The sequence below is a fragment of the Artemia franciscana genome, chromosome 15, assembly GCF_032884065.1.
Source record: "Artemia franciscana chromosome 15, ASM3288406v1, whole genome shotgun sequence".
Classification (NCBI taxonomy): Eukaryota; Metazoa; Arthropoda; class Branchiopoda; order Anostraca; family Artemiidae; genus Artemia; species Artemia franciscana.
Window position 1 is genome coordinate 36,338,473 of NC_088877.1, and position 27,366 is coordinate 36,365,838.

At 36.3% G+C, this 27,366-nt stretch overlaps 1 protein-coding gene across 1 annotated transcript in view; it reads left to right on the forward strand.

The window, feature by feature from the left end:
* The window catches only part of LOC136036416 (E3 ubiquitin-protein ligase RNF19A-like), a 65,839-nt gene that overhangs the window by 3,488 nt on the left and 34,985 nt on the right, over nucleotides 1-27,366 (forward strand). The window contains exons 2-4 of the mRNA XM_065718633.1: nucleotides 11,112-11,366; nucleotides 19,175-19,254; nucleotides 24,644-24,833. Of these exons, the coding sequence (XP_065574705.1) occupies nucleotides 11,114-11,366; nucleotides 19,175-19,254; nucleotides 24,644-24,833 (523 nt within the window). The 5' untranslated portion in view covers nucleotides 11,112-11,113. The remainder of the gene's footprint in view (nucleotides 1-11,111; nucleotides 11,367-19,174; nucleotides 19,255-24,643; nucleotides 24,834-27,366) is intronic.

A 27,366-nucleotide genomic window follows, 5' to 3' on the forward strand; every position in this document is an offset into this window, starting at 1 on the left:
TTATTTTTTGACACATGATGATGGTGTAATAAAGTAACAAAAGAAGAAACTATGCTATTTTGAGGGGGGGGGGGTAAATGACTAGATCTCCATTGCAGAACTATCTGGGACAGGGTTTGGTGTTTTCCAACTGTGAAGAATTTGCCTTCTGTTTTAGCCCTTCAGTTAGGACTACTGGTTCTTTTGGTGTCTACACTTGGAACACAGAAAATAATAATAGTCAGGTACAATTCAGTGGAATGGAAATTTCCAAATCTTAGGTTAAGATTTGAACATTCTGATGTTTAAACTTTTGGTTTCAGTGTGATTGAGTAAAGTGCTGATCTGTGGTGCCTGTCCTTTTCTCTAAAAAAGGTGCTGGATCCTTCTGTCTAGGTGTTGAACTTAGTTAGTTTTGACATTACTGGTTTATTTTTTTTTTCTACAAGACCATGAACTTTAGAACAAACCTCAGAAATGGAGCAATTAATGGGAACTTGATGCTCAAGATCAGAGACTTGTGCTTTGATACCATTAATAGTTTGTAAAATATCAGTTTTTAATGAGGTTTACAGGTTTTTTGTAGCTATTTGGATAATAGCTTGGGATAGGATATTACCAATAATACTGATTGAAATAAAAAGTGCCACATTGGAATCAGCATGGCTTAAAACCTGTAGGGTAATAATTACAGTCCTCCACCCTTAGCACCAAGGAAAATCACTTTTTTGCATGGGTAGCACTTATATGTCTCTTTTTTCTTTCCCACCAGGGCTAGTGAATGACTTGAACATCATCGAGAGATGTTAAAAGGCTCACTCTGTTGAATTTTATATAATTTCAAGGTTTATTTAAAACCGAAGCACCTGCAATGAGGTATAACACAATTACTAAATAACAATGGTAATTAATCAAGCACTAAACTCTGCATCTCTTCTCTTTTGTTAGCTTTTGCCTCACACATCCAAGGGGATGGCAGGCTTAACCATTCAGCCAGAGTGGGTTGTGGTCCTTGGCATCTGTGTAGAGGGGCTTTGTTGATGTTCAGCAATGGGAGATGTGAATGCTTGTTCTGAGGATGGGAGCACCAAAGGTATTTGTGGTGAAGGTTGTGTTACAGATAGTGACATGTTTCCTTCAGCTCTAACTGGTGGACTGTTAAAGGTGGGCCTGGGTGAGAAATGGCAAGAGTCATCTGTTATAGGTATTATGGGTAAAAGCAGTCATCATTAAGGCTCATTCTGAGCCTAATGTGTTGTCAGTTCCTTTGGTATGTTGAGCCATTTTGAGTTTTCACAAGGTATTAGCAATGGATATATTCAAAGGCTTTGGCTATCAATGCTTTTTCCCATTTCTTCTTGTTGCTAAATTTGACCCACACTGGTTGTCATGCCTTTAGGGTAGTCATTGATTTAGCTGTTCTTTTGAATTTGTAATGACTGTAGATGGTGTTGAAAGTTCTCAGACCAGGTGATTCATTGTCAAGCATCATGGACCAGAATCCATTGGTGGCATCAAGTTTGGAGGAAACTTTAGTGCCAGCACACCTTTGGGTGATGTTCTCAAATGTCAGAATTGGAAAATGCTGCCTTTTTAAGTTCTTGTTTAAATCAACCAGGTCCAGGCATATCTGTAAGTCCCATTTGCTTTCTCCACTATCACAACTGGATTAACCCAGTCTGTAGGCTTTGTAATTTTCTTTATGACCTTCAACTGCTCCAGGTGATCAAGTTCAGCCTTTAGTTTCTTTTCTAATGTAAATGGTCTGCGTTTTGGTAAATGGTATGCGTCTCTTTCCTTTAATATTAACTTACACATGCCAGGCAGCTGTCCAATGCCTTCAAAATATCTGCATAATTATCTATCATGATTTTGATTTGATCAGAGGTCTGTTGCATAGATTGGGTCTCAAATTTAAGTTTGACAAGACCTAGGTCTACTGATCTTTAGGACTTTTTAAGTGTCAACCACAAAGAATTTATGTTTTTGTCCAGGTTATCTTTGTACTGTACTTTGGCTTCACACACTCCATATACATTTATCTTTCCATTGGTATAGCTTGTCAGGATGCTATTGGTCTTGTTTGGTATTGGACAGGGTATGGTCTCATATTCCTTCAATGGAAGTATATTTGCCTCTGCTCCTGTATTGATCTCAAAGGTTATATAACTTTTTTGTTTGCTGAGGTAGAACCCAATTCTATGGTTATTTGATTGATTAGTTGAATGAATTGAATCAACATAGAACTCACTTCTGGAGCTAGATGAAAAGTCTGATGCTTGTCTGACCTGAAAACCAGAGCTTGGTCCAGCCATTTTCAGGTGGTGATTTGCTTTACTCTTGTACACAATAGCAAAGTGGTTGAGTTTACTGCACTTAGAGCATGTTTTTCCTTTTGCAGAACACTTGTGCCCACAAAAGTATTGTCCATCACATAAGTAACATTCAGGACCTTTGTTTATAGCATCACCTTCTTGTTTGATTACTGTTTTGTGCTCTGTTCCATTCATAGTTAGTAGTTGTGCTTGGGTTTCCTCTGTTGCTCAGGCTTTGTGAATAGTGGTAGCGAGAGTCAGTGTTGATCCTTGTCTTTTACTAATGCACTGTCTTTTGCTAAGATCTTTAAACTTGTCACATTTTGTTCAACTGTCTCAGTATGATTTTGATTTCGCTTGTAAAACTGGTATTTTGCAAATAAGAGGTTAGCAATTGGTTTAACATAAACATCAAATTTTGATTGGTATACAACCACTGTTATGTTCAGAATCAGCAATACTGTATGTGTTAAATATGTCTCAACCTGTTGTAGCACAGTGGATTGGTGCTCTGCTTGGCAATACGGGGTCCAGGGTTTGATCCCTGCTGCAGCAAGGTTGGGCGACAAGCTTGCTACTTGTTCCTGTAAAAACACCCAGCAACTGAAACGTCGATTTGACGCCCTGTGCGCCAGAAATGGCACTGGAGGATCTTTTTTTTTTAAATATGTCTCTGTCCCTCTTCCCAACCCATATCAGTAGATGTGAGCACTTCTGAGTTTTTGATTTGCCACTCAGGGAGCCACTAAATTTAATTTTGCATGTTGTTTAAACTTAGTCCATGTATGCTTTAGATTTGGGGATCTCCAGTCAATCATGTGTGTAGAACAATTAGTTGAGTCCATCTTCCATGCTTCTGACACCATATAGAGTTTCATATAATTTCAAGGTCTATTTAAAACCCAAGCAACTGCAATGAGGTACAACATAAGTACTACATAACAACAGTAATTAATAATCAAGCACTAAACTCTGTACATTCGAACAAAAATTAAATTTGCTAGTGTCCTTTTTAAGTGACCAACAAGATTGGAGGGCGGCTAGCCCCCCTCCACCCAAAGTCGTCCTATAAAATTTTTTAGATAGTCATTTTGTTTAACATAGTTGAAAGGTCCAGTAAATATGGTTTTGATGATGATATGGCCCTCCATAGTCCCTGGGGAAGGGATGTATGTAGTATCAGGAATATTGGTATCACCTTAAATTGCAGCTTGGAGTGATATAAGAATTTTCCATCCTTGTGATGCTCCAGTGATGAAAAAAATTCGTTTGATGAAGATTGTGGTCGTTGATCTAGACTCTTGTGGAGTACTCTGCAGCTTCCCAATTGTAAAGGAACTCCTGGTGGAGCCATTCCTTGTCAAGGTGGGACTTGAACGTGTTGGTTTAAGTTGCAGAAACTGTTTTCTCAGACAGTTGACTCCACAGATTGATGACTCTGTGACTGAAGAAATGACTTCTATGTCTACTCGTGGAATGCTGCATGGGGAGCTTTATTGAATGTCCTCTAGTACCAAAATGCAAGGGCTGTTGAAAGAGACCGGGAAGGGTGTTTTTAGAAAGGATTTTCTTGGTTAAAATCATATTACCCCTTTTCCTTTGGTATGTCAGTTTTGGCAGCTTCAAATGATATAATCTTTCTTTGTATGGAAATTTATTCACGCTGCTAACCATCTTAGTGGCACAACGCTGGACATCCTCAAGCAACTTCTTATCTGTTTTGAAAAAAGGGGCTGCCAATGACATTCCGACCTCCAGACGTGGTCGTACAAGCACCTTACATAACTTCATAAAAATTAAAACACTTATATAACTTCATGAAAAAATCATATGTATAATATTGGGCCTATTGGTATCTGGTGTGTTTTTTTCAGTCATTTTCTAGGCTCATCATGGTTGCAGCAATAACTGTAACCTAAGAAAGAGCAAACCACAGCCCATAGTAACTGAAAGTTAAAAAAAAAACGCTTTGAAAAAAAATTGCCATCTGACACTGATTCAGGAATGGTAACTATTATTTCATTTCGTTTTAAAAGTAAAAGGTCATTGCTGAAGGAAATTATGGTGTTTTTGGAAAAAAGCCTGAAACCCCTCGAAAATGTCATCAGATAAAAATGAAAAGTGTACCTATGGAATCGGGATGGTTGAAAACCTTTTACAGGGAAATTACAGTTTCTCTTCTTGAACAATAAGGAAAATCACTTTTTCATGGTTGCAGTGGTAGGTGAAACCTAGTAGAGAGCAAACCACAGCCCATAGTAGCCAAAAGTTAAAAAAGTGAGTAGAAAAAACTGCCTTGTGAAAAAATTGCTATCTGACACTCATTCAGGAATGGTAACTATTATCTTGGTTTGTTTTAAAAGTAAAAGTTTATTGCAAAAAAAGTTTATGGCGATTTCGAAAAAAACCTGGAACCCCTCGAAAATGGCGTCAGATCAAAATGAAAAGTGCACCATTGGAATCAGCATAGTCAAAAACCTACTATACGGAAATTATAGTCCCCATCTTGAACAACATGGAAAGTCACTTTTTTGCATTGGTAATACTGATCTGTCTTTTGTTTGTTTTTTTTTTCGTTTTTTTTTCTTCTTTTTTCCAGGTATAGCGGTTTACCAGATGATCATAGATAGATGCTTAATGGCTCATTTAAAAGCTATTTCTCCTATCTACATGCTTTTTATAAATTTCGCCATCTGCAAGTGGCATATGGCACTAAAAATGGTACTTTCTGGGTCATTTCTTGAGGGGTGGGACTAGCAGGCTACCAGAACATCTTAGACAGATTTTTAATAGCCTCATATAAAAGATATTATTCGTTTTTACATCCTTCATATAAATTCAACCTTCAGCACGTTCCAAATGGCACTTTTGTTGTCATGTCTCAAGTGGAAAACCTGAGGCTAGTGGGTTAGCAGAACTTTTTAGAGCAAAGTTTAACAGCTCATCTTAATGCTATTGCTCATATATACGTGATTATTATCAATCCTACCATCCGTAAGAGTTATATAGCACTGAAAACAACACTTTTGATGTCACTTGTTATGTAGAAAAGCTTGGAAGTATAAAATGATAACATTGTAATAACTATGGTCCAGAATCCTTAACTAGAGGTCTGCTAGAACACCTCCCATATGTTCCTCCTCTAATCCCCCTTAATAAGCTTTGCAAGTAAGGTACAAGCACCAATATATCAAATTAGACTATTAGAGGCCTGGTGCTGTTAGTACAGTGTTGGACTTCAAATTAGAGTATCTTGCATTTGATTTCTGCTTGTTTTTTGTTGTTGTTGTTTTTTTTTCAAGCATGAGTTTGTCCCTAATATGATTTTTTCAAGATGATTTCTCTGCTTTTGTAAATGTGATGCATTCATGTTTAAAGCACGTCCTGGGAGGGTATTTCATCCAATTTATGATTTGCAACAGCATTCTTAGGAGATCACTAAATCCATACCTCAACGAATGGTTTAATTTTGTCAAAATCCTTTGGGGGTCAAAGTTGGAGCCAATTTCCCCAAATCAAGTTAAAATGACAGAGAAAACTAAAAAACAGGCCATATAGCCTAGTAATAGAACAGGTAAATATATACTAAAGAAAATAGACATGTTCCTGTGGATGCTTTAATTATGCAGGTTTATCTTAGTTTTATCAACATTTTTGGAGAAACTAAATTTCAGCTGGGGGAGGGGGGAACTCGGGTCTGTGGTAAAACTGAGGTCTGGGAAGGGCAGTTGCCCCCTCTGCCTCATAGCAAATTACGCCCCAAACCCCTTGTCACTTAGGGGCTGGAGAAGTGTCGGCATGTGGTTCTGGAACCACTCAAAGATGTATGGTAAGACAAGGATTACTCATCTTTATACTTACTTATCCACATTATTTACTTATTTTCGCTACTTAATTGACAGGATAAAACTATTTATAATTTATATCCTATAGAAAAATCAAATTACTAAAACCTATTTGCATTTTGTTTCTGTGATTTTTTTTTAGTAGTCAGGTTACATTCTAACCTTTTTTGTAGGATCCTACCCCCCCCCCCTACACAAAAATCTACCACCTCTCCTTAACTATAGGACACGGCATTATGAAGCAAATCACTACAGTTAAATAAGACATTAAAATAAACGCCAGAAACATTTTTGTGTAATAAGAAGGGAGATGTCACCTTGCTGCACCCTTCATTATGGTCTTCATTTCATTATGGTCGCCCTGTCTTCATTATGGCTTTTTCAGAAAATTGGGCTGAGTAAAAACAGCTTTTGGTTGGTCAAAAAACACAGGTTCCTGAAAAAGGTCTGCCTTTTAGAGCCTTAAAAAGTACTAGAGGAGACTGGGGTTGCCTGAAAACTGAAAAAGTACGGGTGATATTGCTAAAAAGATTCATAATGAAGACATGGCCTAATTAGTATTAAGGGGGTGGGGAGGGGGAATATGAAATAGAGGGAATCCGCAAGCGTCAGAATTAGGGTTTTGAACCATTTAGATTATAATAGCACCCATTTCATTATTCCCAGCCTTTCTAGTCTGGAAATGGCACCCAAAGCACAAATTTGGTATCGTATGGTCCTTTATGATGCTGCTATCTATTTGATGGCTCAGTAGATTAGACAGACAGTTTTTTTGTAGGGTCTTATCCTCCTCCTTCTTACACAAAGATTTGCCACTTCTCCTTAATAGTAGACCACTGAATTATGAAGCAAATCACTTCAGTTAAATAATGGATTAAAATAAATACCAGAAACGTTTTTGTGCAATTTGTGCAAAGATTGTGTACCCAAAGAGGAAGAAATGCAAATGAAAACAGTTCTATAGGAGAATTCATGTAATACTTTATACAATTTTGGAAATTAAAACAAACTCAGTTTACAATACTATTTATTGTACTTACACAAGAAATAATTTTGTTTTGAAATTTCGATTCATTTTTAAGTAATGAGTGACTTTAGGGATAGGTCAACTGACTCCCTACGCCTAAAGGCACATTTTTGTTGAGCTAGCAAAATTTTCCGCAAGCATATCAATATCCAAGCCTGTCTGCTTAGTTAACCTTTTGTGTTGAAGCTACTCACCTGCCGCCTGGAGCTACTTCTTAAGTGCTACCAAATTTAATTTTTTAAACAAAGAATTAAAAATCTATTTCTTTTTAAAAAAAAAATTCACAAAAAAAACGATGCTCTGTCATGACTTTTTTTTTCACTCTAAACTTATTTTTCCCTATAATTATTGTACAGCTTCTTAATAAGGGTTGAGGTGTCTTATCTCCCGTAGATAGGAGGAGAGTAGAAATTATATAAAAAAAAATCAATTGAAACTAAGGAGCAACATAAGGAACAAAAATTATTCCGAACAAATAAAAAAGATCATGGCACTGTTGTTTCTACATTAAATTTTAATCAAAAACGAGCAAAGATTAATTTAAAAAAAGTTTTTCCAAGGGAAGTAAACACTTGTATTGTAAAGTAAACCATTTAAGTAAACTTTTAACTGTATAAAAGTGAAGCATTTTTGATTGTTGCTTTATTGTATTTTTTTTCGTTCAATTTGGCATCACTTCTGCACAACGAGCTCAGTTCAATGATTGACTACCATTTTAGATCTGAAAAAAGCATTTTATAGGCTAATTATTTTTTTTAACAAGTTCGAAGTGAAGCAGTCTTGTTTGCATTAAGACTACAGACTCGCTTTAGAATATGTATCACTGACATCACTGAGAATCACTACATAAAATTCTCAGTTGTATAGAGAGAAATAGCTCAATTCCTAGAGTTCATAGTATGGTTGACATGTTCTTTATTTCAAGTAATACTAGGTGAGACCAAGATGTCACCTGATAAATCACTATTCTTTTGTATGCTGTTTAAAGACTTTAAACTTATTATTTTATGTCAGATTTTTAAGATAATTTTAATTGTATACTGACAGTTACGGATATCACATCTTCTGTGAGACTAGAAAAAGTATTATAAATTAGTTTGTTGTCGTGAGGCTACATGCATACATTGGACCCCTAAATCAATATTTTTTTCTTATACTTGTCTTTTGTGTTTTCAGTAAAGTGCTTGTTTTTGTAATCCTACAAAAATAGGGAAATTTCACCAGTTGATTCGTTTGCACTAGTTATATTGATATATGTTAGATAGGCCTTGAATGAAAATTTTATTCGTTTTAAGTTTCGACTTTGCTCTTTACTTCCCTTTTAAATTAATGGAGATGTGAAGTAATAGGGAAACTTGTTGAGATTATAGGATATGAACTTTTAAATATTTTTTTTTTGTTATCACTTAAATAACAGTTATATAAACCAAATGGATTGGAAAATTACTACTTCAAAAAGTCTAATATGGAGACTGGAAAATGAAGTTAGTGAATAAAGTTATAGCTTATGAAGTTTCTTTGACTGACCTCAGGTTTGTTTTCAGTTTGGGCATACTTATGTGCCAGTAGGATTTTCCTGTGCCTGGGTTTGAAAGTCAGTAATGGTAGCTTTATTCCATGTAGCCTTGAATATATGGTTTCCCATCAGTTCATTAGATATGCTTAGTGGCCATCCCCTTACACCCTCCATTATCTGTGGATTGCTTTTTTGAAAGGGACTTGCAAGCTAGGCGTCCAAGTCCAGGACTGTTCTCAGAAGCGCCTCATTTATCTTCAGGAAGATTTTATGTGACTACCTGGTTTTAATCCTTATGATAAGTTCGAGGCTCAAATTTGCTTGGGAGACTGCTATGGTAGAATACTCATGGGACTTAAGGGCATTATCTGTAGTGATTCCTAGGTCTTTGCCTGTGGTACGACTTGGGGGTGGTATGCAGGATTTTGTCAGCTTGTACATTGCCTGTATTGGTGCAGCTGATTATTGTGACCAAAGTGAAGTTACAAATTTTGAAATACTAAAAGATTTACATATAGATTGATTTTTAGATTTTACACATAATCTGTTTGAGACACCAAATAGTTTTGAGTTATTGATACAGAGGGTAAAATGGTTCCAGACTTCAGATACCATGCCATTTGTATGGGTAAGAAATAATATTGATTAATTTGTGAACAGTTCCCTGAGGAACACCACAAAGGACTTCAAGGTAAGGAGTAAACAGGCACATTGTCAATTGTGAAGAGTTACATCATTCGTGTTCTAGCAGCCAGGAAGTCCAGTAGCCAATATACTAGCCATTGGATTATTTGTACTACTGTTAGATTTAAACAAAATTCATTGTTTGGGACTTATCAAAATGCTTTTGCTAGGTCAATAGGAATCAAGTCCAGGGGAAGGCCTTTTTCCCAAAGCTGTTTAATCTGCCCAGATTATACCAGATCAGACCTGTCCCCCTTTTTAAAAATATACATGATGCGGAGTGATTCCAGTGGTCTGGAATTTCTGTATAATCAAGGGAATGTTAAAATAATATTGCCAGAGCTTGGTAATATCAGTGACTGCTTCTTTTAGTAGGCAGGGATGGATGTTGTCTGGAACAGTGGTCTTGTCGGTGTTAAGGCCTCTCAGTAATATTTCACCATGGACACTGTAACAGTAATAGAGGTCGTTTGCTTTGAGAAGTCTTGCTTTAGATTTAGAGGGAGAGCAATGTCAAGTTCATTGGTAAAAACTAGCAAATTGCTCAATGGGAAGATCGGCTGTTTGTTGGTTGGCTGTGAATTCATTTCTGTTGGCTATGATCAGACATGTTATTAATATCAGATTTTTATCTCTGCTGGAAATTTAACTCCCAATCCCTTAGGTTCCCACATGGTGCAATTAGTTGAAATATACAACTTGAATTAGGCTAGCCTACACAATTAATTTAAAAAAAAAACAAAAAAAAACATAGAAATGTCAAAAATTGAACATCGCAGGCACAATCCAGTTTTTCTTTTTTTTACCAATTGAAATAAAAAACCAAGAGTTCTTAGAATTCTGCCATGTGTCGTGATTGTCTTAGCTGCCTAATGTAGTAACTTGCCTCAGCATTCAGCAAGCCTTTTTCCCAAGAGAAACTCTAAGCTGGAAATAGGGAGGACTATGTAAGGGAAGAATGGAAAACCTGTTTAAGGATTCCAATAAACAGTGAAAACAAAACTGACGATATTTTCCAACTGTGAAAAGCCAGATAACTGGTATTGTCAGTGATATTAAAATTTCCAAAATTCGGGAAAAATAAGGTAATTAAATAGTACAAACTGTAGAATACCTTGATGCATTAAACTGGAAGGATCTTAATTTATTATAGCCTAAAGTAGAAATCAGATGAGAGAAAAAACAAACACTAAGAAATGTTACCATGCCAAAAATGAATTTAGAACCTGAATTATGTCTCAGGAAGATGTTTTGAAGGTCATATTCTTGCTCCTTTGCTATATCTAAGGTTCAAAAAGTGCAGTGAAGACTGCTGTATATCACTCTTAACTTTGAAAATCAGTAGATTTTCTTTGAGTTTGGTTGGAGTCCACTTTATTTTACACTACTACCACTACTACTAACTCAATGTAGCACCAAGCTGTCTGAGACTAACACAGCTGCGCACGCTCCTCCTTCATCTAAATCTGTTCATGACTTCCCTCTTTATCCACTCATAAGAAGTTTAAATATCCTTCAAATCTTTCCCTTTCCAAATCTTCTCACCCCATTCGTGACCAAACTGCAAAGTTAATTGAGGGTTAAAACCGCCGTTACTTCAAATTTTAGCCCCATTCTCTTGAAAAAATCTGCCCTATGCTCTTATACAAACAATTGTGACAGTTAATGGGGAGGGGGCTACCTTTTTGTCCTCGCCCATGCGTAGGTATGATCATATATATGTAAAATTGTTTCTTTTCTTTTAGAAATGAGCAGTCCAGCATCGAGTAGTTCCGACCAAAGTGCTATAGTTCATTTGCCATCTACATCGTCAAATCCCAGTCTATTAACTGGTAGGAAGAAATCTGAATCCTTTGGTAAACCTGGGGCACGACGTAATTTCAGAGCATCAATTCGCCAGTTCATTGGTCTTCTCAACAACCCCTTTGGGAACAAACGAAATAATAGTGAAATAAATCTTCAAAGAATAGCACAACCCTTCAGGTTAAAGTGCTCATCCTGTAAGTATATTCCTTTGTTATTTGTGTACACCCAAAAAATATAATTGAAATTTGCTTTGTAATAGAAATATAAAATATTTTGTATGTCAGTAAGGCACATACGTTTAGTTAATGAAGAAGTAGATTGCTTGATTCAAATACGTGGTTAATGGCAATGTAAAAAATTTGTAGATGGTAGTAAAATATGTTTGCTTACATGTGTGTATAGTAAATTCACACGTTGTTCCAACTTGTAAGAAAAGAGAGCTAGATGATTTTTGAAGGGGTTGTGCCTCTTCAGAAGGGTGCGCGTAATTGGACCCTCCTGTATTTGAACCACGTGCAACTGAATGCGCATGTACAAGTCAACCCTTGTACAACTCAACACCATTTAACTCAATCTTCCTTCAACTGATCCTCCATGCAACTCAACCCCATCTAGCTGAACCCTTGCTCAAAGAAAGAAAAAGAAGACACGCCCAGGTATCAAGCACTGTTTGAAATTCTAAAGAATTTGTTTGGTATTTGATTTTAGTGTTGATACTAAAATAAATAGTATGTTTCATTAACGAATCAGCTTTATATTTGAATGAATTTTTCTTTTACTTAAAAGTTTTTTGAAAATGTTAATTTTTTGCTTGCAAAGGGGGCTGGATAGGGGAGTATTCAAGGGGGTATGTTAAACACTAGTTTAGGGGGTTTTCTATCATGGAGGTTCCAGTGGTAGATCTTTTATGATTTCAAGCTTTTACACTCCAGAGATGATACTGAAATTGCATTTTTGCCAAATCTTTTATGATGGCGCTGTTTTGACAAAATCATAAAAATCTTGTAAGTATTGTGTATTAGCTTTCAAATGACCTTAAACAGCTCTCTACGATGTTCTAGTTTCCTATTAGTACTTAGTAGTACTTTTTTAGAGGAGGAGGGGGTAGAAAGGGTTTTGCATTGAAATAGCACAAACAAACGAGGGTTGAGTTGAGTGAAGGTTGAGTTAAACGGAGCTTGCTTTCGACGACAGTTCAGTTAACAGGGGCCGAGTTGCACAAGGGTTCAGCTAAGCGGGGATTGAGTTGCACAAGAGTTCAATTGTATGAGGTTCAGTTTAACGAGGGCTCAGTTACATGGAGGTTACAAAAATGCTTGAATGATTTCATAAGAATCAAATTCCATCCATCTCTTACAAAAAGAAAACAAATGAATTGCATCAAATGTTGCACAGCAACCATCCAAACAAAGGACGTTAGGCTTTTTACAACTTAAACAAAAGAAAACGACTAAACGATTAGTTTAATTGAACAAACTCAGAGTGAAAACTGTTCAATATCAAGCAATGATAAAATTTGTGAGTTGCTCAAGATATGTTATTCATTATCAGTTTTGGTTTGGCATTTGACCAATGGGCAACTATATAAATTTTTAAGAAGATTAACTTTTACGAAACATGTTTGTAATGTATTGCAAGTGAAATAAAACTACCCTTGAAAAAACACGAGACCGGTTTTAACGATTTACAAGCATAATTAATTTTTGATGCATGACAAGTGAAATTAGTAGGATATTTACGTAATGTTGGATTTTGGAGTGGTGAAGTTGATGGGGAAAAACTGTATTCCTTATAGTTTGAAATCTTAAGGAATGTTTTTGTGAAAGTATTTTAGCTCTTTTCTTTCCAAACTAAGGATAAGGTGACTGCTTATGACCTACATTTCCCTAGACTACCAAGGGGTGGTCCTGTTTATATTCCAGTTATAACGAATCAGGCGACGATCATTATCATTGAAGACGCCATGTGATCATGATAATCCTTCGAAGTGAAAGGCTTTATTTAATTAAATTGTCGGTCTCAGTTGGGTTGAGAATATTAAATCCTCTTGGAATAGAATCATAAGGCTGTTCCGGAGCTGTACATCCAACAGCTGTTCCGGAGTAGTTGAAGCCACCCAAAGCAGTGATTCCCTCTGTGCCAACATTGCTTTTAGTGGCAAAAATATCTTATTTTGCCTCTTAGGCAGAGGTTGAAAGTTGTTTAGGAATGGAGGAATATCCAGCGATTCTGTAAATGACGCCCTCTTGACCATCTAGTCACTAACTTGACTCATACTAGTTGGATGAGCCGTCGTAGTTAAAGCGGTAAAACGGCTGTGGAAAGCATAGCTAGTCTCGGGGGAAAAAATGAGTATATAGTGGTTTATCAACGACAGTCTGTATCTTCTATCTATACTTCTATTTTAAAGAAAGGAAAGACCAGGATTCATATAGTTCATATAGGCCGATTATCGTCGTCGCTTTTGGGACAAATTTTCAAGTGAACCCCTATTTTTTCATTATTGTTTTTTTTTTGTGAACTGGGATCTTCCGAGCCCAAAGAATTCAGATTGACCCTTTTTTCGCGGAAGCCAGGCTTTTTCCATCTCTTACTGTTAATTGGAGTCCTATTCCAAGGGCTTAATGATATAAACTTAGTGCTGATAGAAACCAGTTTTGGGCCTTTTTAAGCCCCATTTCGGAGGGACTTTGCTCTCAGGCATTTCTTATGTTGGAATCATCTTGGCCCAGGGACTTACGGTAGCAAGTTTCAAGTTTTTTGGTCCGTTTCTGGGCCCATAACAACTTTCTTCTCCATTCAAGAATTTCTGGTTCCCTTAGCACAGGCAATGCTCTTTGAAAGTTTAAAGCCAATCGAAGGAACGTTTTTGATCCTTTCTTGGATTGCAATTTTAAGGGAAAGATGTGCCCCCAAACTGAAATTTTTCTTAGTGGGATCCACTTAACCAGGAAGTCGTGGTTTTAAAGTTCAATCCTTTATAATAAAAAAAAATTCGCCGTTTTTAGATTGGTGGTATCATGGGGGGCAATGGGAGGTTACGCAATATAAAACTACATGGGAGAGCCGCTGGATGTCCTACAATCACTTTCGACTCTTGAAAAAGGCACTAGAACTTTCAATGTCTAGTCCAATGAGTCCTCTGTAGATTATACAACCACCCCTTTTATGCAAAGTAGCATGAGTAAACATAACGCATGGGATGCATATGGCTTTTTACTGTAGGCAGTGCCAGAGCGTTGCCTCTGAATGTTTCAAGCCAATAAAAAAAAATACTCCTTGTTTGGGTACCAAAACTAAAATTTGTCGTCTAGGTTTGGGGTTCAACTTTGCCAAGGACTCCTGGTTTAAGTTTCGAGCCATTAGAAAAGATTGGCTCTTTCCAGGGCCCCGCTTTCAGGCGAACTTCTTTCTTTTCGTGAATTGGGGTTACATTGACCCAGGTACTTTCAGATGCAAATTTCGAGCCAACAAAGCAAACATTTTCAAGCCTAATTTTTGTGGATTACGGTTCCCTTGGCCCTGGGAACTTACTGGTGTAAGTTTTAAATTGTTCTGGTGGGGATAAAATTGGTCCTTTCTTGGTAATCTTCGTGCATTGAAGTCCCCTTGACCCAAGAAGTTAAGTAGTAATTTTCGAGCCGACGATAAAAAGCTTTTTGCCCTTTTCGGCCGTACTTTTCGAGGAGACCGTGACCCAAACTATTGCCTTTTTTTACTTAAATTTCCCTTTCTAACGATCCTTGAATTTACCAACCAATCACAAAAAAGTTCTTTGGATCACTTTCAGGTCTATATTTAGAAGTCGCGTATCCCAGCAAAAAGAAAATAAATAAATAAAATTCCGCTTTTTTAGGTCCCACTTCTGGGGAAACCAAATTTTCTTTTCAATTTTTCTTATGTATTACGGTTGCCGTGGATCAAGGACCTCTGGATTCAAGGAACTTGAAATACTTGTTTACTTGACATGATTTTCTTTGTATTAAGGCATTTTTGTTTTTATTTGACTGGATTATTTCATATAAGACTTTACCTTACCCATGAGACCCTATCAACCGACCATAGCAACCAGATTCAATATAATGAAGGATTTTAAGGTTTTATTAAATATGTAAAAAGTATTTATATATCATTTATTAATCTTCTGATCCTCCACTTATCGCTCCTTAACAGTCATTCTACGCCATTTAATCATATATAATTGGCAATTACCTCTATGATGCCTTACTTCGATATGTCCATCTTTTGTTAAATATGTAACAGTCTCATAACCCATATCCTTACCTGAACATATAAAAAACAAATAAAACATCATTATTCACTAGTAGAGCATAGAAAATAATTTAAATGATTAAGAACATGTTTAATAAAACACTTACTTTTTACTTTCTATTACTAGTGGTCGAATTATTGCCAAAGTTTAAATCGTACTGTATTTTTTTTTACATATTTGTGGATGCGGTTAGAAGGAAATTGAATTTTCTTTTTATACATATAATACACAATCGAACTCGTTATAAAGAGACTATAAAAAGGACATGCTCGAATTATTTCTGCAAGTTGCAAAAATAAGATGTGGAACGTTCAAAATCCAAATTTGCCAATCCAAATAAAGGGTAGACATGGCCCTCTTTTGATTGTATTTTTAATACCAGCTAAATCCCAAGTATTCTAAATTTATTTATTCAATAAAGCTTAGACAATATTGGTTTCTTTTGTTATTGTAAACTATGCAGAATTTTAGCAAAATATAAACAGGTAATAAAATGTTTAGCACAATAGTGGGTAATAATTATAATAGAAGAGTTTTAAGACAAGGTACGATATTTTTTACTTAAATTATCGTAATTTATATCGAATGAAGCTCTTTCATATAAATCACCCTTTCAGAAGCCTCTGCATAGTTTACAATAATAAAAAAAGGGAGTATCAAAGCTTTATAAAATAATAAAATTTAGAATACTTTGGATTCGTTGGTTTTAAAAATGGAATAAAAAAAGGGTCATGTCTCCCCTTTTAGTTGGACGCGCTAAATTTAGACTTTGAGTGGTTCACATCTTCTTTTGCAACTTGAGGAAATAATGTGAGCAAGCCCTTTTTATGATGTCTTTATAACCAGTTCGATTGCTTATTCTATGTTTAGAAGGAAAACTTAATTTCCCTCTAAATGCATTCATAAATGTTAAAAAAAAGTAGAACTTAAGGTTCTTTCATATAAATCATCCCATTTAGAAACTTATTCATAGTTTACAATAATAAAAGAAACCAATATTGTCTAAGCTTTATTGAATAATTAAATTTAGAATACTTTGGATTCATTGGTTTTAAAAATGAAATCAAAAGAGCGCCATGTCTACCCTTTATTTGGACTTGGCAAATTTGAACTTTGAACGCTTCCATTTTCTTTTTGCAACTTGCGGAAATGATTCAAGCATGTCCTTTTTATGGCCTTTTCATAACCAGTTCGATTGTGTATTATATGTATAAAAAGAAAATTCGATTTTCCTCTAACCGCATTCACAAATATAAAAACATACAGTACGATTTAAGCTTTGGCAATAATTCGACCATTACTCGTAGAAAATAAAAACTAAGCGCTTTATTAAATATACTCGTAATTATTTAAATTATTTTCTATGTTATATCAATGTTTAACGACGTTTTATTTGTTTTTTTTTATGTTCAGTTAAGGATATGGATTACGAGAATGTTTTATATTTAACAAAAGATGGACATATTGAAGTTGGTATCAAAAGTAGTAGTAGTAAGTAAGACGGCACTAGACCCTTAAGGTCTAAACAGGCGGTGCTGATCTCATTTTCATTGCCCTTCAGCCAGGAAGTGCAATGGGGGGCTGGGGGCCAACCATCCTGTGCTTTCACACACCCTTCCTGCTTACCTTCCCCAAATTTACCAGATACCAGTATGGTATCATGGGGGTAATTGTCATTTCTATGTGATTAAAGGGACAGAACGACTGTTCAGGAACGAGGAGTGGCGGATCAGAAGGTTAACAAATTATATATACACATTAGGAATAGTTGGTTCCCTGTCATCACAAGGGAGTAATCCCTTTTTAGTCTCATGGCTAGGGGATTGAAACCTCTAGGAACAGTTCTTGTAGGAGGGAGTCAAAGAACTAATAATTTTCTGTTTTGGGAAAGGGGGCAGCATTTTGTTGCTCCAATTTTCGAAAAAGAATATACGCTTCGGGTTTTTTCTTCTTATTTCTTGTCGTCCGACAGGATATTCGGCTTGTTAAGCAAATAAGTGCATAACTGTGTACCATATGTCTTTTTAAGTTGTAATCCAATTCTCATGTTTCTTCTTATTAATGACAGTTTGTCATTATTGTCACTTTAATGAATGGATTCAAAAATTAACGTCTTGAAAACTTTGGAATCGAAAACTGTTAAATACTGAAATGACAAGAACTGGAGCGTATTAATACTGTTATTATGTTAATGAATTCTGGTATTTGTAAGGTCCTATTTGGAGGCGCTTGTTTCCGCTATCTGATTTTTTTCCAACTATTTTCTGTTTTCGCACGAAAACAAAATTGTTAAGTGACAAACACTTGTTGCCTATAATGCATGGATACGCAATAATTTTACTAACATTTTAAAAAGTGCAATCTTCATTCATAAATAATGATTTAAAACGGCATTTCAAACTTCAAAACTATTATAAAAATGCATTACTGGATTTTAAAACGCGGAGCCGTCCATAGTATGTTTTAAGTGAAGAAATTTGACTTTTTTACATCCGAAAATCACGCTAAAAATCAATCCATAATTTTCTTCAGTTGTGTCTAAAATTGTTAATGAAATTTAGTGGCAATATTATTGCCAATGTTTAGTGTTATGATGATAGAACCACGCCTTAAATTGGTGCTTTGCACAAACAGAGAGTAGCCTAGACAACTTAAAGCTTTTAGGGCTCTGTTGCATCGTTCAACTTCAGCTAAAACTGAAAGTTGGCCCACCTTTGTCATTGCCATCATATTGCCAATGCCTGAATGTGACCCATCATTTTCAACCATCCTTGTACCTACGGATGCCCAGTTTATTTATCCCTTCACTTGCAATGTCGATTTTCAGGGAATCTTATTGTTTTCAATCATTAAATGTCATTAAATTTTTTTCAGTGCCGTGAACTTTTATATGTCGCTCATTCTCTGAACCTCTAAAACCTCTTTGAAATAATTTGAAATCTGCCGATGCCGGTTTATCAAGCCCTTCAAGGTGCATTTGGATTACTTGGTGGGGGGGTCAATATCCCCCAAATCAAAACAGCTTATTTACAAAAAAAAATGTTATAAAAATACTAGTTGCATTAACTAACATTGAACAAAAAGTAAAGAACAAGCATAGTCGATGAGGATTCTGACAGAAAATAAAGCAAAAGTATCCATCAATTTGGTTTTTATTTTCTACTTATCAGCCTTTATTGTACAGTTTGTAACCTTTTTTGAATATTGTTAGAGCAAATCAGTTTATTTTACCTCGTTTCCCCCAACTCACCCTTTTATTTGTTTTGTTTTTTAATTTTGTGACATAAATTTGTAGAAATTGTGAGCTATTTTTTTAGACCATTACGGAATATTTAATTACTTCTAAATTTTATCTTTGTGCAATTCATAAAGCAGTGCAGTAATAAACCATCAAAGTTAACCCCTCTTGTATGCTCTATCTCCCAGTCGCCTCAATGTTTTCCGAAAATTCTGTGCTGACTAAAATTAGAGACCCCTGAGGGTTGAAAGCCTTGTGCATAAGCAGGAAGAGTTTCAAAACATATTTGTTTGATGACAAATCAGTTGATTCCTGTCTTAGCCAATCTTTCCACAGTCCATTTTTCCATTTTCTATCGCTACAAAAATGAGCCTGTAGGCAATCAGTCTGTAACTTCTGGTAGGAGGGTATAAAATGTACACTTCCTGAATTTGACCATTGTAAATAAAACACCTGATAGATACTTTGATAATTCAGTATTGTATTTTCAGCATCTGAAGATAGCAAATCAGAAAAATTTCTTAGCTGTGATAACCAGAACCAAGAGAATGACACCCCCAAATCTCAGAAAGTGAGTAATATATTACTTATCAAATTTTATTGTTTAGAGTGGTATACATACTTGCATACAGAAGAGACCCCCCCCCCTCACGGAAGAAAGGACTAAAAGACCCACTTGAGAAATTGAAAACTAGTTGCCTGAAAATATTTCTTCCATGTCCCCTCCCCCTTGGGAAAGAATCTCCTATCCCACTCCTCCCAAGGTGTTGGGCCTGTATGAGCCTATATTTCTATATGATATTGGTCGTATAATTCGTTAATTGCCTTTTTTTGCTTTTTTTTTACTTGGAGTTGACATTTCCTTCTCTCAGACATAAAAGGTGCATTTCTGTGGTTTCTTGTTTCTGTCATGATGGTCATGTCAGTCTCAACAGAGCAGAGACTCTTGTTAATTGCTAGCCTAGTAAACGACAAAATAGAAACAAGTTTAAAGGAATGTATTGTCATACCCGAAACAAAACGATGTATTTCATCTATATATATAAAAACTAGCTGTTGGTGTGGCGCTTCGCGCTACCCCAACACCTAGTTGGTGGGGCGCTTCGCGCCCCCCAAGCCCCCCGCGCGCGTAAGTCGTTACGCCCCATATTAGTTACGCGCCATTATAGTTGTGTCCCTGTGTCCCACCTGTGAATAGATATATATATATATATATATATATATATATATATACGTTTTTAACTACGTAAAACATGCGAATATACAACATTCTTCGCTGTCCCATTGTCTGTGCATATAAATAGATTGTCAGGTTTACTCACTCTTGAACATGAAACATATAATTGTCCATGGGAAAAACAATCCGTATTCAAATCTATATCTCATTATTCTAATGATGTGTCCCTGTGTCCCGGTCGTCATTTGTGTCCCGGTGTCCCAGTTTGTAATTTCTCTTTGAGTGTCCCGGTCGTCATTTATATTTCCTGTGTCCCGGTGTCCCGGTCGTCATTTGTGTCCTGGTGTCCCGGTCCGTAATTTCTATTCGAACAATCCCTGTGTCCCGGTCGTCATTTATATATCCTGCCTGTGCCCCCGGCGTCCCCGTTGTAGTTGTGTCCCTGTGTCCCGGTCGTCATTTATATTCCCTGTGTCCCGGTCGTCATTTGTGTCCCGGTGTTCCGGTATGTAATTTCATCAGTTGACAAACATGACGTCAGTCGACAAACAACTTCATGACGCATACAGCTCAATCCTTATAATGACGTCAGTCGACAAACATGACGTCATTCGACACACAAACATGACGTCACTCGACACACACACACGGACAACTTATTTTTATATGTATAGAAGACTAGCTGTTGGGGTGGCGCAAAGCCCAATTGCGCCACCCCAACACCTAGTTGGTGGGGGCGCTTCGCCCCCCCCCCCAAGCCCCCCCGCGCGCGCAAGTCGTTACGCGCCATATTAGTTACGCGCCATTGTAGTTGTTTCCCTGTGTCCCACCTGTGAATATAGATAGATATATATATATATATATATATATATATATATATATATATATATATATATATATATATATATATATATATATATATATATATATATATATATATATTCTAACTACGTAAAACTTGCGAATGTACAACATTCTTGGCTGTCCCATTGTCTGTGCATATAAATAGATTGTCAGGTTTACCGACTCTTGAACATGCAATATATAATTGTCCATGGGAAAAACAATCTGTATTCAGACCTATACCTCATTATTCTAATGATTGCCCTTGAGCTTTGTTGATGGTGATTGCTAATCAAAAATTCCCTGTGTCCCTGTCGTCATTTATATATCCCCCTGTGCCCCTTGGCGTCCCCGTTGTTGTTGTTTCCCTGTGTCCCGGTCGTCATTTGTGTCCCGGTGTCCCAGTCTGTTATTTCTCTTTGCGTGTCGCGGTCGTCATTTATATTCCCTGTGTCCCGGTGTCTCGGTCGTCATTTGTGTCCCAATTTCCCGGTGTGTAATTTCGTCAATCAACAAACATGACGCGCCATTGTAGTTGTGTCCCTGTGTCCCACCTGTGAATATATATATATATATATATATATATATATATATATATATATATATATATATATATATATATATATATATATATATATATATATATATATATATATATATATATATTATATATATATATATATTTAACTACGTAAAACTTGCGAATGTACAACATTCTTGGCTGTCCCATTGTCTGTGCATATAAATAGATTGTCAGGTTTACCGACTCTTGAACATGCAACATATAATTGTCCATGGGAAAAACAATCTGTATTCAGATCTATACCTCATTATTCTAATGATTGCCCTTGAGCTTTGTTGATGGTGATTGCTAATCGAACATTCCCTGTGTCCCTGTCGTCATTTATATATCCCCCTGTGCCCCCGGCGTCCCCGTTGTTGTTGTTTCCCTGTGTCCCGGTCGTCATTTGTGTCCCGGTGTCCCAGTCTGTAATTTCTCTTTGAGTGTCGCGGTCGTCATTTATATTCCCTGTGTCCCGGTGTCCCGGTCGTCATTTGTGTTCCGGTGTCCCGGTTTGTAATTTCTCTTTGAGTGTCCTGTTCGTCATTTATATTCCCTGTGTCCCGGTCGTCATTTGTGTCCCGGTGCTTTTGTCCCGGTCGCTTTCTCTTTGAGTGGCCCGGTCGTCATTTATATTCCCTATGTCCCGGTGTCCCGGTCGTCATTTTTGTCCCGATGTCCTGGTGTGTAATTTCGTCAATCAACAAACATGACGTCAGTCGACACACAAACATGACGTTACTCGACACACAGACAACTTATTTCTATATATATGCACTACAGGGCCGACGCAGGGACCTTAGTATTTTAATAAATCTATAAAAACGTAAAACGGACCTCTTAAGCTTTTCATTGGATAACGTTTTCGTTCAAAGATTTATATAAGAAAAAAAGCGTTTGAAAATTATAATTCATCAGCTGAATAATGTAGATTTGTACAAACAGTAGAGGTTAATACACAATGGTAAATAGTAGTGACATTAGTTTCCATGAAAACAAACATTGATAATCCAAAATCTGAACAATTGTTAAAAAATAAAGTCGATAATTAATTGATCATTTAATTGGAGATTCAGTAAAGGGTTGTATTTCGATGTCCTAATGACCTTAATACTTCGTCATTGCTTTCTCCTCTTTATTTTTTGTGCAATAAAAAGTCAGTTCGGTCTTAGTCGCTACAAATGTAGACTAAATTCATCTAACAGTGCATGGAATTATGTTTGTTAGTTAATCTTTTAGTCAATGTGTAGTCCATAGGGTGATCAGATTAGCTTTTTGTGGGATTATTTTTTAGTTCCAAGATTTATGTCGGAAAAAATTCTTTACAATTCATGTGTAGCTAAATCACATTGCTTCTAGTTGGCGAGCAGTGCATAAAATTCCATCGGTTAGTCTTTGAGCTAATAGGTAGTCAAGGTAGGATTGTCCTCAAAAATGAAAGAATCGCCTTTACGAGTCGAACAAACATTTCGGGGAGATCACACCCCCTAAACCCCTGGATACGGCCTTAGGTAGAGCCCTACCTCAAACATAGGGTTGTGAACGTTTTTGTCTCAATTATCTCTCGTTTCTCTTTTGTTTCTACTTTCAATCTACTCCTTGGTTTCTACATTGCATTTTATTGAAACCGAATTACATTACAAATATTTTCTTTGTACGATACTTATTACAACATTGAAAATAAAAATTACTGTCAAAAGAATATTGAACTGCTCACTCCTTTCAAGATTTATTATACAGTTATATTAGTAGCCTACCTGTTGCATGTTTGTTTGCTATGATAGCTTATTTAATTTCTGTTCATTTTGGATTTCATTTATTTTTTATTAGTAAGCCACACTGATCAGCCACGCTGATCAGATACTTCCTTCTCTTCCTTTAGATGCTTCTCGGAATAACCAAACTGTATATTTATGCAGTGTTTGTACAGATTGGTCTATATTTGAGCGCTGGTAAGTGTGAGTACCATTCTTTCGGCTCTTCGACTCCTTCGTTTTCGCCTCTGTCATATAAATCATTTTCTGCCTCCTCCGCTACATCATTTAGGCTGTAGTACTTAATCATTTAGGTCTTTAAGACCTCCTATGCTGAATATCTCAAAAGAAGATTCAAGGAACATTTACAATTTTGTGTTGGAGCTAGTTAAAAGACTTGCGGCGTATCAGATTTAGGGAAAATAATTAATATTACTAATAATTTACAGTCTTCCCGTTCTTGGCTGGTTCTGTTGGCCCGTTCTTGGCCCGTTCTTGGCTGGTCCCGTTCTAGGATGAAGATTCTGGCTGGTTACTAGAGCATTGCCAAAAACAGAGATAAATATACTCGTAAAGCTTTATCTAAATTATTTTAAGATTTTTCTGGTCATTCAAACTTTCACATTTGGGTCATATCCTCTGTTAAAAGAAATACTACTTCTTTGCATATTTATTTTTTCGTTATTTCCAATTTCTCCTTTTCCTCCTCCATGGTATCAGAAGATAATCAAAAAAATTCGAGATGAACGGCCTTCTTATTATAGTTAACAAACTTAGCAGAAAACTATTGGGTACCACCAGTAATAAATTGCCATCAGTCTACTGTCTTGAAGGCGTATGTTCTATGTAATAGTGTTTTTAATTTTTTTTTTCTCTCTATTTCTTTTACTCTGCTATTTAAGTTTTTGCTGTTAGTGAGATAAAATAAATGAATCTTGATGTTTTATTGGCTAAAAATATCTAAATAACCTGGAGAAATATGGGGATGGTAATCAGGAAGGGTGTGTGAAAGCACAGGATGGTTAGCCCCCAGCCCCCCATTACATTTCGTGGCTAAAGGGCCATGAAATGGAGATCAGCACCGCTGGTTTGAACCTTAAGGGTTTAGTGCCGTCTTACTTACTTACTTACTTTACTTACTTACTAAATAAACAATGGTTTCGCAGAAAAAGTGGACGTGCCTTCTGTCTTCAGGAAACGAATGAGATTCACTGTTATTAAATATGCATAGTTATTCTATATACATTGGGACTGGGGGTTACCTTTATAGGGTTATGGTATGACCTTTAACTTATGTTATTCAGCGTAAAATTAGAAATCCCTTCTTTCTTTAGCATCAGATGTATTTTTGGGGATGGTTCCTCGGGACACCTCTCTCGGTTGCGTTCTTTTTTTTTCATTTTTTATTGTTTTGTAATCAATGCATTTATGTTTTGAAATAAGGTTCACTTGTAAAGGAAACCGAAAAATAAGGATTTGGTGTTTCAACAGATTCTCCCCCTCCATGTTTCGTCTCTATCCTTTTTATTTAATTCCACCTTTGAATTGCATTCTAAAGTAAAAATAGACTCCTAACTTCTGAAAAATACTAGATGTATTATTAATTGAATCATCATTTTCTTAGTCAAAAACTACATCTTTGGAGGAATGTGCCCTTTGTTTAGACGAATATCCAAGTGACCAAATGACCTCGCTGTCATCTTGTGAACACCGACCGTGCCAATCATGTTTCACTCAATATTTGAAGATCGAAATTTCCGAATCTAGGGTTATCATTGCCTGTCCGGAATGTGAAAAATTAGTACATCCAAACGGTAAGTTTTTACTCTATTAGTGCTTTTAGCTTTTTTTCTGTGGGTTCATTAATTTTTTTCTGAGGGTTCCTGATAATTGTGAGCCGATAAAAAAAAACTGTTCTTGTGTAACTTCCTAATTTAAAAATTGAAAGTGGAGCCGATATTTTTATAATTTCGGTTATAACACCATCTGCCTCGTTCTTTAGCCCATCGAATACTCCAGTTTTCATCCTTTTTGCTTATCTCTTTTGTTTATGAAGTTGCGTATTAGGACAAAAAAAAAACTTCGTTGTCTGTAAAATGTGATATGCTGTGTATTATGGTTCTTACAAGTTGGTGACATAGTAATAGAGTGAGTTTTGCTTTTAGGCCCATCCCTGTAATAAAAAAACAGCTTTATTCTTTCATAAGGATTATCGCTATATTTGCTGAGGATAAATGTGGTGTTCTTAGGTAATGAAACAGTGTCGTTGCATCTGGATTTTCGATTTTCGAAAAAAATCTAGAAACTGTGAAATTTGGATGAGAAATTAGATGGTATATGTAAAGTCCACAGAGTGTATGCTAAGGCGTGCTATAGAAAAGGAGGTATGGGATCGGATTTTTTCTGATTCGTGAAAGAAAGACACTTCCAGATCTGATTTTAAAGTCGATAGTAATCTCCAATAACATTCCGTGAGCTACTCGCTTGAAGATTTCAAGTTTCTTACTGAATCTACACAGAAATTAGTCTTAATTTAGAAATTCAGAGGCCCTAAGCCCCTCCGTCTTTTTAGGACGACTCATAAAATTGTGTTTATTGTGTATATGATTGACTTGTTTATAGGTGTTTGGAGTGTCTGAACTGTTTACATGTAGAAAACTTTCATTCTAGTTTACTAGTCATTTTACAAACCTTGATTATTTAGTAAAATAAAAATAGGCTGGAATAACAATAATAGAGATTCAAGTCAGTTGCCAACTACCATTTGTTGCCAACTACCTATAAAAAGTTTCATAAGTGTCTAATCACCAAAACTAGGAGCATATATCATCAATTCTGGATACTATGGTTTAAATCAAATGGACTTGTCTGTGTCGCTCTCTTCTGTGTAGTTAGCTCTATGCTTTTACGCTCAGAAGTTCTTATTTTTAATTTTTAGTGATTTCCGTAATTATTATTTCCTAAACTTTCACTATCAGTGTTGTTAAAGCATTGATGTGAAAGAAAAGCGAAAGACATAAATTTAAACACGCTGATTTAAGCTTTTTTTTTGAAGAGCAACAATATTAGGGAACCAGATCAGAGAGAGGAATACTAAGGGAAAACCAAGGAAAAAACAACTAAATAGCCAATACTGGAAAAAATTAATCACCAATGGAAAAAACGAAAAGGCAATTGAGTTGCGATAATTATTTAAATTGAACAACAATTTCAGTTAAAGGAACATCGCGCTAAAAGCTACGAAGAAACCTCGGAAGAAACGAGTTTCTAGTCCTATAGAAACGATAATAGAAAGTTTTGAAAGAAATAGAATACAATCCTAAAACACTGTAGTCTACCTGAGACTCTATGCCTATTAGGCTTAGGTCACTTGTTCACCAGTGAGTCCAAGCAAATTCACCCCCCTCCCTTAAACATACAAGTCTAGTCAACATTAACTGTCATGAGTCAACCCAGAAATCTCGATCATGTCTAAAGTTCTATGATTACCTACGTTAGTTCTGCCCCAAGATGGATGGATAGATAATAGACTATCTATCAACAAGTGAAAATGACAACAGTTTTATACATTCCTGAAAAAGGCTGATTCCACCTGTGCCTGACACTCAGAGTTTCTGTCGTGGCTTTTTCTCCAGTTAGCCATGGATCGATGGCAACTTAATTTTAATTCAAAAATCAATGTTTCACCAGCGTACAGTTGCATTTTTATGGCACTTGGTATTAACCAAGTGACATATAGCAGTCGCCAATTCTGTCGGTCTGTCTGTCGGTCTGTCTGTCGGTCCCGGTTTTGCTACTTTAGGCACTTCCAGGTAAGCTAGGACGATGAAATTTGGCAAGCGTATCAGGGACCGGACCAGATTAAATTAGAAATAGTCGTTTTCCCGATTTGACCATCTGGGGGGGAGTGGGGGCCCGGTTAATTCGCAAAAAATAGAAAAAATGAAGTATTTTTAACTTATCAGCGGGTATTTGGATCTTAATGAAATTTGATGTTTGGAATGATATTGTGTCTTAGAGCTCTTATTTTTAATCCCGACCGGATCTGATGACATTGGGGGGAGTTGGAGGGGGAAAACCTAAAGTCCCGGTTTTGCTACTTTAGGCACTTCCAGGTAAGCTAGGACGATGAAATTTGGCAAGCGTATCAGGGACCGGACCAGATTAAATTAGAAATAGTCGTTTTCCCGATTTGACCATCTGAGGGGGGGAGAAGGGGCCGGTTAATTCGGAAAAATAGAAAAAATGAAGTATTTTTAACTTATGAGCGGGTGATTGGATCTTAATGAAATTTGATGTTTGGAATGATATTGTGTCTCAGAGCTCTTATTTTAAATCCCGACTGGG